This window comes from Mustela erminea, chromosome 12, assembly GCF_009829155.1.
Source record: "Mustela erminea isolate mMusErm1 chromosome 12, mMusErm1.Pri, whole genome shotgun sequence".
In the NCBI taxonomy this organism is placed as follows: domain Eukaryota; kingdom Metazoa; phylum Chordata; class Mammalia; order Carnivora; family Mustelidae; genus Mustela; species Mustela erminea.
In genome coordinates, this window is record NC_045625.1 from 35,841,375 (window position 1) to 35,855,122 (window position 13,748).

Genomic DNA, 13,748 nt, shown 5'->3' on the forward strand with positions numbered 1-13,748 from the left:
TCCCCTGTATTGTTCAAGTTCAGACATTCATACAGAAGACTCCTGAACCCATAGCTTTAGCCCCCACCTTCCCCTTAATCTTTGGATTATTCTGCTTGAGGATTCTGCTTTCACTTAAAATGTACTATTTTAAGCGTGTCTGGGTGGCTTAGTCAGTTAAGCATCTGACTCTTGATTTCGGCTCAGATTATGATCTCAGGCTCTGTGTTGGGCTTGGAGCCTACTTAAGATTCTTTCTCTCCCTCTGGGGTGCCTGGGTGGCACAGCTTGTTAAGCCTCTCACTCTTGGTTTCGGCTCAGGTCATGATCTCATGAGTCATGATCTCATGGGTAGTGAGATCAAGCCCCATGTTGGGCTCTGCTCTCAGTGGGGAGTCTGCTGGAGATTCTCTCTCACTCTCTCCTTCTTTCTCTGCCCCTCCCCTGCCTCACTCACTCTAAAATAAATAAAATCTTAAAAAGAAAAAGACTCTCCATCTGCCCCCCTCCCCATCAAAATTTTGCTATTTTAAGTAAGTTCATCTATCACCTTTCCTCTCATGACTTCCATTTCTGTCAAGGGCAGAACTACCATTTCCTTGTTTCTAAGCCTAAAGAGTTGGGAGTAAGGATCACAGATATTCAAGGTAAGATGTTATTTACTTCAAGCTTTTGCTCATCACCAGTCTCCACTAAAGCTGACTCATTTCATTTTTAAGCAAATCTAACCATAACATTTCTTCATTTGCAGCTGGAATCAGCCTCCTGTCACCTCCATCCACCCCATTCCTACTCTTTCATGATCCTGGCACTGGAGCCTCAGGATCCACATTTGCTCCCTCTACACAGAGCTGTGGTCCCCAACACTGGTCCTCTCTTGTTCTTTCAGCCAATCTTCAGGTCAGCGTCTCTCAACACACAGGGCTCAGAACTAAACACAAAATTCCAGGATACTGCACAGCCTGTCTTTGTGTGAGTTGTGCTTCTAATAAAACACTGCACACACTATAAACATCTGAATTGACACAAGGTGGTGCTACAAGCTTCCACGAAGCCAGAAACCCTGGGTGTGGCTCACTAGACAACTCTGGCTCAACAAATCTATGAGACAGGAATTAATATCCTTACCTGACAGCTCAGGGTATTGGAAATTTAGAGAGACTAAGTCATTTGTCCAAGGTTACACAACTAGGAAGTGCCAGAGCTAGAATTCTGCCTAAGCCGGAGTCTGACATAGGGGCTAATGTTCTCTTTATCACACTGCACTACACAGGAAATGGTATCCCTCATCTTTTCCCATTTATTTACTTCATTGATTCTTAAGGGGATAGTGATCACAACCCCAACAGGGAGGGGTTTCAGAATCACTCCCAGGGAATATATTCAAAATATACCCTCCTGTCATCGCCAATCTGTGCTTAGAGAACAACCTTTGTCATTCTCCCTTGCTTATTACTATGCTCCAGCCACAATTCCTTCTGCCCTTAAACATGCCAAGTTAATTAACATCTCAAGGTCTTTTGCACCTGCTGGTTCTACCTGAAATCATCTCATCATTCAGGCATCAGTTCAAATATCACCACCTCAGTGGTGACCACCCCAGTCCCTCTGGGAAGTCACCCTCTGTCTCATTATCCTGTTGTATTTTCTTTTCAGCATTTTATCCCTATTAGAAACTATCTTATTTGTTCATTATCTATTACTCCTCATAAGGACTCCAAAAAAGCAGGGCTTTGAGTTGTTCATTGATGTATCCCCAGTGCCTAGACTAGAGCCCAGTACATAGTAGGTATTGAATAAATACTTGTTAAATGAATGAATCCCCACGGTCACCCTTGGTTCAGGCTAGTCTTGCTGCAACCAGATCTTACATAAGTCAGATTTCTTCATAAAATACCAGTTTTATCCCCTGTGGCCCTACTGCCCACAGAATGAAGTCTAATCTTCTCAAATAGGTATCCACACTTGCCACCAATTAGATTGCTCCACTCAAACTCACACACCTGCCATAGACACCGCTCTTCCCACCATATTCCCATCTTTAAGTACACAGCCTTTCCTGTTGGGAATGCCTCCTTCCTTTCCATTTATTTAAATACCAAATTTCAAGGCTGAACTGACCCTGGCTTTCAGATTAGGCCTTCCCAACAGTAGCTTTATTATGCCTGCTATATAAAGTATGTTTGAATTAGACTGTTTATTTCTACTCTTTAAAAAAAAAAATCCTCCCCAGGTCCCCAGCATAGGGTTTGAGGCAGAGGAATGAGATAAGGGAAGAAGGAGGGGTCTGACCTGGGGAGTGGGTCTCAGTTTTGTCCCCAGGGAATACAGAGACTAAGGTTTCTTGCTTTTCTGTGGGACAGCCCTTGAGAAAATCAGAGACCACATTCACCCAAGTTTGCTGTTCTGTAGGTGACACAACCAAAGTCCTTCAGTTCCTTCTTAAAATGAAGTACCAGAACTTGTAGGTGAGTGCTAACTGTTCAGAGGTGTAGAGGACTATCTGCTTCTCCCTTCTGGAGTCTATCAATGAAGACAGTCATCTGAACTGTGTGGAAGCCCTTCCAAACTGCTGACTCATTCTGAATGTGCAACCAATTAAATATCACAAGTCAAGTCCAGCTTACCTATCAAACTTCACATTAGCCCCTGCTTTTTTGTTTTGTTCTTTCCAGATTTGGTAAGATCTTTTTTTTTTTTTTTTTTTTAAAGATTTTATTTATTTATTTGACAGAGAGAGATCACAAGTAGGCAGAGAGGCAGGCAGAGAGAGAGAGAGGAGGAAGCAGACTCCCTGCTAAGCAGAGAGCCCGATGTGGGACTCGATCCCAGGACCCTGAGATCATGACCTGAGCCGAAGGCAGCGGCTTAACCCACTGAGCCACCCAGGCACCCAAGATCTTTTTGAATCTTGATTCTGCTGCTCAGGATGTCAAAGAGATCTCAGCTTCTTTTGTCATTCATGAATTCATTGAATTGTCATTCACTCTTTAATTTTAAAAAAAACCATACAGAATTGAGAGAGGAACCCTATGGGAGGTCACTGGAGACTTATGCAACAGAACAGCATCTCTATATGAAAAGTCTTACCCAATGATTAAAAAAAAAAACCACACACACAACGCTTTAAAATGCCTCTCCCATCTCTGACCAGGACTGTTCTTGCCTTCAGAATGCCAGCCACAGCATCCCCACAGCATACCGTGGCACCCACCAGGTAGTGAAGTCTAATAAGGGAGTGAGACTCTGGCCAATCTCTGCTGTTTCAGAACCCTCTCCTCCTTGGGGCCTCCCCTTTCATCCTCCACCCCAAAGGCAGCTTCTCTGTGTCTTTTTAAGAGTGTGAAGTCTTTTCAGGCTATGATCTCCCCAACAGCAGAGATTACACCATTAATGGTTCTTTAACCCACTCCCTTCGAGAAGCCAAAGGACCCGACCCGAGCCCACAGCATAGCACATGCCCCTTTATCTCCCTTTCCCTGCTTTGTCTCTTCTTCCAAACCCTCTGAGATCTGCTTCCCCCCTCACTACTCTCAAATGTTGTTTTCGGGATTCTTCAGCCTTAATGTTAGCAATTTCTCTTCAAAACTTTGTTGAACCCAACTCTTTTTTGAAACTTTCACCTCCTCTAGTGCCTGTGGCTTTACTCTCCCCTGATTTTCCTAATTATTCTCAGAACCTTTGAGTGTTGCTCTGCTCACCCTTAAATCATTATATCCTCAGGGCTCTCTGTCCTTGTTCCCTTTACAACTCCACACATTCTCCCTGGGCGCTCTCATCTACTTGAAGCTTCAGCTACCTCGATTATTCTGATGACTTTGATCTTTGTGGTCTCCTGACCCCCAGGGCATCCTTTCCAATTCGCCTTTCACCCAAACAACCAGTGATCTTTCTAAAATGCAAAGACCATCCCATTAAGCTATTAAAAACAACCAAAATGCCACTTCCCTGATTAAAATCCTTCAATAGTTCCCTCTACACCCTACCAAATTATTTGGCTATACCAAATTATTTAGAGTTTTTGTAAGCATCAAGTTATTCTTCACCTTTGTGGTTTCACACAGACAACTGTATGAACCCAGAATAAGTCTCTACAAAGCCTATTCCTCATCCTCTTTCTAGACTGGCTTTAAATACAAATTGTTAGCAGTCTTTCTCTGACATTTTAGTCTGTCTAGAGATGCCCAGTACTGTACACCTTCATCTCTGGTTTTTGTTCTTAAGTAGGCTCCAATACAGGGCTTGAACTCACGATCCTGAAATTGAGACCTCAGCTGACATCAAGAGTTGGCTGCTTAACCAACTAAGCCACCCAGGCGTGCGCCTCACCCCATCTCTGTGTATTAATGATGTTACCTTTTCTGTTTTCATCCATAGTCAGAATTCCTTGAGGCTAGAGACTATCCCTCACATCTCTCTATCACCAACATTTAACACATAGCATTTATATAACAACTATTTAAATGGAATAAAATAAATAGGGAAAGAGCAGGCCCAGGATGCTTAAAGGTGAAGTGTCTGGATTCAGGCTCTTTGAAGAGCAGCAACAATCACTGACCAAAGAACAAACCTCACTGACACCCAGTGTGGTTTGCCTATGGGACATATCTCTTAGGCACTGTAAATTCCTAAATGTCCCAAACTGAACTTGGGACTTTCTCCTTTTTCCAGGAAATCCACTTTTACATCAGTGTCTGTGGTCCCTATCCATGAACCATCATCTTTCCAGTCATCAAGGCTTACTATCACAGTCCTCTGCATACTTCCTTTCCCAATATATCAATCTCTGACATTTCAGTGTTATTTTTTATCCTTCCCTCCATTACAACTGTAGGACATGACCTGGACTGGAAAGATGATGGATCTAGGCTGAGGAACCTTTAGTGGTTATGGATAGGGTGGTTGCTAGGGCCCTATCACTGAGGAGGCCATGCATACATATCCTGGTATTCTCCAGCCTCTAGGTTCCTTACCGTCAGCTCTAGCTCTTGCATCCTTCTGGGTATGGCTGTTGGCTGGGCTCCCTGAGAGAGCAGGCCCTGGATCCATCAGCTGGGCCAGGGGTCCTTGCCCAGCAGCTCTGAGGCTAGCAGGTGGCATCTCACTGGACTGGGGGCCCTGACAGACCTGGGTGGACCAGGACTCTGGGCCAATTATGTCCACGCCGGGCCCTGAGGGCATGGGTGGTAGGCTGTGGCTACAGCGAGTGCCCTCGTCCAGTGGGCCCACCCTATCTTGTTGGGCTTCTGGGATGGGTGAGAACTCTTGGGAGGAGTCCCCAATGCTCACTCGGAGTGGCGGGGAGCCAGAGCCTGCAGCTTTCTTCCGGCCCTTGGCGAGCTCAGCAAAGGAGGTGACTCGCCGAGGTGGTGAGCCAGGCCCAGCGCGGGCCGCGGGACCCTCACTCAGGCGCACTGGGCAACTTAACATGCGTTCCAGTGAGCCCAGGCGGACAGGAGGGCTGCGCGCGAGGCTGCGATCACAGCTGCGAGAGCGCTGGCGTCCAGTGCTAAGGTTGGGGGGTGAAGTGTTAGTATACACTTGCCCCTCGATCACACCGGGGCCCACAGGAGCTGCTGCTTCCACTGAGGAACCCACCACTCCTTGTTCCTCTGTCTGGACTTCTGGCCTCTGGAATAGGTAATACTCAGAGGGCTGGCTAGGGCCAGGGTCTGGGCCAGGGCCTGGTGCAGGGCTTATCTTGGTGTGTTCTTCAGAGCAGCTGGTGATGGAAGAGCCAGCTGGGCTTGGGGATGACTGGGAGGAGAGGTCACAGGTGACAAGTTTATAGTAATTCTGGGTGGCCACAACAAGACGGGCCTGGCTCTGGAAGCAGGCTGTGAGGTCAGCCACACCTGGGCAGGGCTCACAGTGTGGGCGGTAGGAGTTGCAGTTGGCATCGAGCTCAGGAGATGAGGCATGAGGACAGCCATAGCTCCCTTCCCTTCCTCCGCTGTCAGGGTGGTGGGACTCACAAGACATCTTCGACTCGGCTGGGGAGGGCTGCAGGTCCAGGTAGAAGGCGCCAGGGTCTGAGTGGCTACAGAAAGAAGAGTTGCTGCAAGACTGTGGGGCGGAGTTGAGATTGGCACGGGAGTTGCCATGCATCTTGTTGTAGAGGGTGCTGAAGGTGACCAGCACACCATCTGAGCTGTTGCAGGAGGAGTCACTCACGTAGCCCATGGACTGGTCAGCCGCCTCGGACTGACTGGAGGTGCTACTGCAGCGGCAGTGCTGAGGCCCCGAGCCTGAGCATCCTGGGTTCCTTGGGGACTCATCTGAACTGAGCTTCCATTCCTGATTGAAGGAAAAGCCAGAGGTATCACTGGCTCCACCCCCACTGCCACTCCCCCCAGGTCCCCCACACTCATCCAGCTCCATGGTCTCTGCTTCCAGGTCTGGCCGGCAGCAATGGCTAGGGCTGCAGTGCTGGCTCTCCAAGGTGGCCACCGGCTCCTGTTCCTGCCCCTCCACTACTCCAGCCCGACTACGCATTGCCCCCCATGGCCTGCCCGCTCTGGGGCCAGGTGGTGGCAGCTGGAAAGGGGACAGATGGAAGGTGGGCTGACCAGCCCCATGCAGGTGGAAGGACTGCTGGGTGGCACTATCACCAATGCTGTCGTCATACAGATCACTAAGTCCTGGCTCAGCCGCACCCTCCTGCAGCAGGAAAGGATTGTGCCGTTTAGGGGCCCCAGGGCCTCTGCCATCCCGAACCCTACTCTTCGTGCTGTCTGCAGGCCGTGCGGATCCCCCTGCAGCAGAGTGCAGACTGTTGTATAGCAGCGAGTCAGCTTGTCCTAGGTCTTGATCAGGCTGGGTGATGCCCAGATCAGGGGGGCAGAAAGGATTGGATCTGGTGCTCCCACTACCTCCACTTGCCCCTCCACAGCACTGCCTGTCTGGGACCTGACAGTGCACCAGGGGGATGTGGTGGACGATGAGGGTCTCTCCAGCCAGCTTTGGGGGACTATCCATTCTGGAAATTTCGAACAAGGGCATCAACAGCACCAGACACTGCCCCCGGAGCCCAGTGGGGCAGAACACATTTCATCAGGAGAGCTTGGCACCTGGAGAGAGAGGGAAAGAAAGGGAACCTAATGTCACCTCCCTGGAAGTCAGGGACATGCCCTTTCCCAAAGCATTTTCAGATGGAGAAGAGCCCAAGGGGAGAAAAGACTCAGAGTCAAGATGGAGCTTGAGCACAGCCCGACAGAGTAAGGCCACCCTGCCGGACTTTCCACATGGCACAGGTCCAGCTCCTGAGTGCCTGCTCCATTCCACATCGGCCATGCATCCACTCGTGACAAAGGGCAAACCCCTTTTCATGCCACCTATGAAGGTCTGGGGATCTCAAGAACAGTAATTTCTCCTTTTCTTTCAAGGACATGTTCTTAGCAGTAAACGATGATGATAAGTCCCAACTACAAAAAAAGCATGAAAACTTAGAAAAATCATCTAGGATGCTGAAAGGGTGCTCGGCCCTGAGGGGGACAGAGAGATGCCATAAACCCAGCTACAGTTTGCCAGCTCTCAGACAGGGGTAAATTCATGAGTACGAACTACATCATGTACTCATGGCAATAAGCTATTAATTTTGCAAGAAAACTGTTTTTTAAATATTCTGTATGGTCTGCCCCCATGTCACTTCATTTTCTCCTTTGAGCCCCAGAATGCTTGTCCCTCTCTGCTGGCTGTGGGCTAGCGATCCTCACTCTCCCTCCTACTGTCCTGGAGCTTCTACATTTGTCCTTTTTCAAGACTTTATTTTATTTAATTTAAGATTATTTATTTATTTATTTGACAGAGAGAGATCACAAGCAGGCAGAGAGAGAGGAGGAAGCAGGCTCCCTGCTGAGCAGAGAGCCCGATGCGGGGCTCGATCCCAGGACCCTGAGATCATGACCTGAGCCGAAGGCAGGGGCAACACTGAGCCACCCAGGCGCCCCTTAAAGATTCTATTTTTAAGTAATCTTTTGACCCAAGGTGGGGACAGAACCAACAACCCGGAGATCAAGAGTTGTGCACTCTAACAACTAAGCCCGCCAGGAGCCCCAGTGTAGATAGATAGATAAAGCTGCAAAAAACCCCCGATGTTAAAAAATAATTTGATATAGGGGCGCCTGGATGGCTCAGCCATTAAGCGTCTGCCTTCGGCTCAGGGCTTGATCCTAGGGTTCTGGGATTGAGCCCCGCATCGGGCTCCCTGCTCAGTGGGAAGCCTGCTTCTTCCTCTCTCACTCCCCCGGCTTGTGTTCCCTCTCTCGCTGTGTCTCTCTCTGTCAAATAAATAAAATCTTTTTAAAAAATTTGATATATGCATGCAATAGAATATTATTTAGCAATAAAAGGAATCAAGTAGTGATCAATGCTACAATCTGAATGAACCTCAAAAAGGTAAGTGAAAGAAGCCAGTCATAAAAGGCTTCTTTGTATGGTGTTGTATGATTCCATTTATATGAAATGTCCAGAATAGGCAAATCCAGGGAAACAGAAAACAGATTAGTGGTTGCCGGGGACTGGGGAATGGGGAGTGACTTCTAATGGGTACGGAAGTTCTTTCTGGGGTGATGAAAATGTTCTGAAATCAGACAGTGGTGATAATTATGAAAGTCTGTCAGTAAAATCAAATCTATAGATTTTTATGGTATGTGAATTATACCTTAACAAAGCTTTTATTTAAAACCTTTTTTAAAAATAGAAAAAATATTAGGATTTATGAGAAGAGGAAAGGGGAGATGAGGAAGGGAATGGGTGTTGAGCAATGGAGGGGATTAGGCATTTGCAGACACAAACTGAGAAAGACAAAAGAAAGAAAGCTGCCTTCAAGTATGGGATTTTGTTGAGAGGAATAACGAGGATTTTTAGGAAATTTAGCTATTAAGTACATGAGATAATTTTCCCTTCACGACTCCCCATCTCTTTTCTTCCTTCACCAAGAAAACTTGGGTTCAAATATACGTGCTACAAGGATAACAGAAAGTTGCAAACAACCTAAAATTCCAGTAACAACAATCCACAAAAAAGTACAGAGCAGAGTATCATTAAAATAATATGTTAATATGATTACTGACTTGGGAAAATGTTAATAAAATGTTAAGTAAAACTGCAGATTACAAACAGCATGCAGAGTATGACACCATTTTTGTAAATAAATACATGTCTATTACGTGTCTTAGTCTGTTCAGGCTGCTATGACAAAACATTTCAGACTATGTGGCTTACAAATAGAGAAATTTATTTCTCACAGTCTTAGAGCCTGGGAAGTCCAGGATCAAGGTGCCAGAATGGCTACATTCTGCCCTCTTCCTTGTTCATAGCTGGCACCTTCTAGCTGTATCCTTATATTGTGTAAGGGACAAGGGAGCTCTCTGGAGCCTGTTTTGTAAGAGCACTAATCCCACTCATGAGGGCTTTGTCCTCATGGGCTATCACCTCCCAAGGCCCTATCTCCTACTACCACTACCTTTGAGGTTAGGATTCAACATATGAATTTTAGGGGACACAAATATTCAGACCGTATCAATATGCATGAGAGAAAATTTGAAGGCATATACAACAAAATATTAATAGTGCTTAACTCTATTGAGCAATGTCGGATTATTTTTAATTTTACTGTTTCATCTATATTTTCTTTTTAAATTTTTATTTAAATTCAGTTAATTAACTATAGTGTATTATTAGTTTCAAAGGTAGAGTTCGGTGATTCATCAGCATATAACACCGAGTGCTTATTACATCATATGCCTTTTTTTTTTTTTCCATATGCCCTCTTTAATGCCCATCATCCACTTCCTCAACCCCCTACCTACCATCCCTCCAGAAATCCTAGTCATTTGTATTTTCTAATTTGTATATAATAAATATTTATTATGTACATAATTTAAACAGTTTTGTTTTTCTCTCTCTTTTAGATTTGGGGGGAGAGGTGCGGGAGAGACTCTCAAGCAGGCTCCACACCCAGCACGGAACCTGGCAATGGTGCTTGATCTTACAACCCTGAGATCATGACCTGAGCTGAAATCAAGAGTCAGATGCTTAACCAACTGAACCACCCAGATGCCTCATTTTGTTTTCTTTAAACAACACAGATACAGTGGGTTCAGGGCTTAGAGAGGGCAGCTTCCCCTTACATAGAGTATTAAGTTTCCCCAAAGTCTAGGCTATCATATGACACCTGGACTAAAAGGAGCATAGAAAACTGTCTTGTATGGATAGGAGTACTTTCAGGAAAACCTACGGGCTACAGCCATCATTTGATCTTCAGTGAATAGCAACCAACCCCCCGTCCCCAGCACTATTTTCAAGTAGCATTCACAAATAAAACGTACAGACATAAGAACTTTTGATTTGATTCACAAAACTATTACTGAGTCATACAGGCTTCAAAATGGAAAAACATAATGACACAGAGTCTAGAAGGCTGATCCTCTAAACCAGGGAGAGAGAATAAATGGATACAGAAGATGATGAAGAACCTTTGGCTGGAGGATACAGAGAGCTGTATTACAATGTTGTTTATGTATCTGTCTCCCAAACTAGAGTTCATTCCCTGAGGTTAGAAACTGGAATATAGTCAACTCTGTGTCCCCAGAACCTATACATAGTGCTCCGAACGTGGTAAGTGCTTGGTTATTTGTGGACTCATAAACGGGACTTGTTTATCTTTTTATAATTGAGTAGTAGGAGTTTTAAAATTTCCTTTGTCAGATAGGTCTTTTTTTTTTTTTTAAGATTTTATGTATTTAGGGACGCCTGGGTGGCTCAGTTGGTTGGACGACTGCCTTCGGCTCAGGTCATGATCCCGGAGTCCCGGGATCGAGTCCCGCATCAGGCTCCCAGCTCCATGGGGAGTCTGCTTCGCTCTCTGACCTTCTCCTCACTCATGCTCTCTCTCACTGTTTCTCTCTCAAATAAATAAATAAAATCTTTAAAAAAAAAAAAAAAAAAGAAAAGATTTTATGTATTTATTTGACAGAGACAGTGAAAGAGGGAACATAAGCAGGGGGAGTGGGAGAGGGACAAGCAGGCTTCCTGCCAGCAGGGACCTGATGTGGGACTTGATTGAGGGATCCTAGGATCATGACCTGAGCCAAGGCAGATGCCTAAGGAATGAGCCACCCAGGCACTCCCGTCAGACATATCTTGAGAATATTTTCTCTTAGCTTGTCTTACATTTGTTTTCTTTTTCTTTTCTTTTTTCTTTTTTTTTTTTTTAAAGATTTTATTTATTTACTTGAGAGAGAGACAGTGAGAGAGAGCATGAATGAGGAGAAGGTCAGAGAGAGAAGCAGACTCCCCATGGAGCTGGGAGCCTGATGCGGGACTCGATCCTGGGACTCCAGGATCATGACCTGAGCCGAAGGCAGTCGTCCAACCAACTGAGCCACCCAGGCGTCCCTACATTTGTTTTCTTAATGTTGCTTTTCAATTAATGGGAAGTTTTTAATTATATAAAATCACATTTATCTTTTCTTTTCTTTTATGGTTAAAGCTTTTCATGTCTTATCTAAAATGTCTTTGCCTATCCCAAGATCATGAAGAAAATTTTTCCTTTTTTCCCCCCTGAAAGCTGTATAATTTTAGCTTTTATATTTAGGTTGTGTTGAATCCTATTTTAACTATAAAACTACATCACTGGTGGATTCATTTTATATTTTTGTATCTTAGAGAAGGTCTTATTCCTCCCTGATCTCCACACAACCAAGGGAAATGCCTGCCCAAGAGTTCCTTCACAGACAACTCTAGGTCAGCCAACTAAGGTGAAGTTCTGCAGACATCCTATGCGATTTTGTACTCATGCCTCTGCCCCCCTCCCCCAAATATGTTGTCTCACTGATCCTCACAACAACTCACCAAAGTGGGCAGAGCCACTTTCATTTTAAAAAATGAGGAAAGCAACAATCAGAAAAACAAAAGGACTTGTCCAAGATCACTCAATGAATAAATGACAGATTAAGACAGGACTTAGGAATCTTACCTTTTGATCAGTTAAGAATGTAATGAGAGTATACTGTACATGTGACTTTATTTCAAACACCACAGAGCACATACCTCTTAGACTTCTTTCTTGGGAATAACTTTTTCTATAATAATACAAGTTTAATACTGCAGCCCATGAACTCTAATAAAGTAAAAGAGAAAACAATGGGTAGAAGAGCTAATTCCAGACTCATTCTGTAACCTGATTAAGTGGAGAGACATGGAAGATGAAGACGCAGAAGGAACAGAGAATCCAGAATAGGAAGAAAGTGGAAGAAAGCTCTCAGAAGATGGGCCTTCTAGCTATGATTACTAGACAGATAGTGGTGGGTTCAGCCAGCATCAAGTGAGGAAGTCTAGCTCTCTAGAACCAGGGTAAGCTTTCCATGAGAGCCCTTTTCCTGGCTCCCATCCCAAATTGGTGTCTCCTGGCCTATCATAACAATACTATTTATTAGTGATCATTCATTGATCTCTTGCATGCCAGGTGATTTACATATGTCATCTCTAGTTCCCCTATAAATTTTAAAGATTTATTTATTTATTTTAGGGGGAGAGGGATGGGTGGGGAGGGGCAAAGGGAGAGAGAGAATCTCAGACTCCCCACTGGGCACAGAACCCGATGTGAGACTCAATGACCCTGAGATGATAACCTGAGGAGAAATCAAGAGTCAGATGCTTAGCCAACTTAGCCATCCAGGTGCCCCACCACTCTAATCTTTTAAAGTAGGCATGATCACTTCCATTTTACACATGAGAAAACTGAAGCATAGCAAGAGTTAAGTAGTCTGCTCATAATTACACAGCTGAGATGGGACACAAACTCAGGTCTGCCCAATTCTTAATTATTTCTACTACAACTCCCTCCCAAAGAAAATGATCAGGGCCACACCCTCTTCCTAAAGTCTTGGCATTTACCCTGCCAGGCTGCTTCCTACCTTTCCTGTATAGGCCCGCACTCTAGCCTCCACTTACATAATTTGTGTTTACCCACTTCTCTGTTCTCTAAACCCATTGTCTCTTTCAATATTACTGCCCCAGTAATATGAGTGTTACTAAACAGTCTTCAATTCACCTTCTATTGCAGCTCCTGGTCCTCATCTCCCTGCCCCCTTCATAGTTCCCAAGGCCCCCTTTTCCTGTTCTGTAGTTCACATTCCTAGATGCTTCCTGGGAACTAACAACCTCCCACAACTTCCCAGTGTATTCCCCAACCACATATTTGCACAAAGTGGAACTACTGACTCCTATTAGCATATTTTTGAATCATCCACCAAGGTGGTGAATGGAAATGGGAATTTAAGGAACTCTGCTCAGCAATAAGGTAACTCTGGGCAGGAAAATGTTCTACACTCCAGAAGAAAGGTTTCCTCTGTTTTTGGTCATCAGCATCTCTCTGCCAGTCATTGAACGCCTTCCCTCTTTTTTGGGCCTTCTGAAGGAGGACTGGGATGACAGTGGTACTCAGTTGCTAATCTCTAACAATCTGACCTTGACCTTAGGTCCCATGAGGAGCATCAGTAGGACGGATAACCTTTTTCCTGTCTGGGTCCCCTCTGTGGCAGGACTGAGGGAGGAGAGGGGTAGAGGGTGCATTTGGGAGTATCAGCTTATGGTCAGGTCCCTTCCTGTTAGGAATCTAGGTCTGTATAAGGAGACCGATGGTAACAAGTCAGGTGCCCTCAGCATAACAGTGACCACCTCCCTGTGTGCCCCCAGTAGACTGTGGAGCCTCTTGGTCAACATTCTTTCTTATTCCATCCTTACCGAGAACCTATTGGCTTCCA

General features: G+C 45.3%; 1 protein-coding gene across 7 annotated transcripts in view; it reads right to left on the reverse strand.

Moving 5' to 3' along the window:
• RUSC2 (RUN and SH3 domain containing 2) overlaps positions 1-13,748 on the reverse strand; it is a 70,631-nt gene that overhangs the window by 6,414 nt on the left and 50,469 nt on the right. For all 7 annotated transcript variants that reach the window (XM_032307360.1, XM_032307359.1, XM_032307357.1 and 4 more), the window contains exon 2: positions 4,953-7,049. In XM_032307360.1, coding sequence (XP_032163251.1) covers positions 4,953-6,981 — 2,029 coding nt within the window. In that variant the 5' untranslated portion in view covers positions 6,982-7,049. The remainder of the gene's footprint in view (positions 1-4,952; positions 7,050-13,748) is intronic.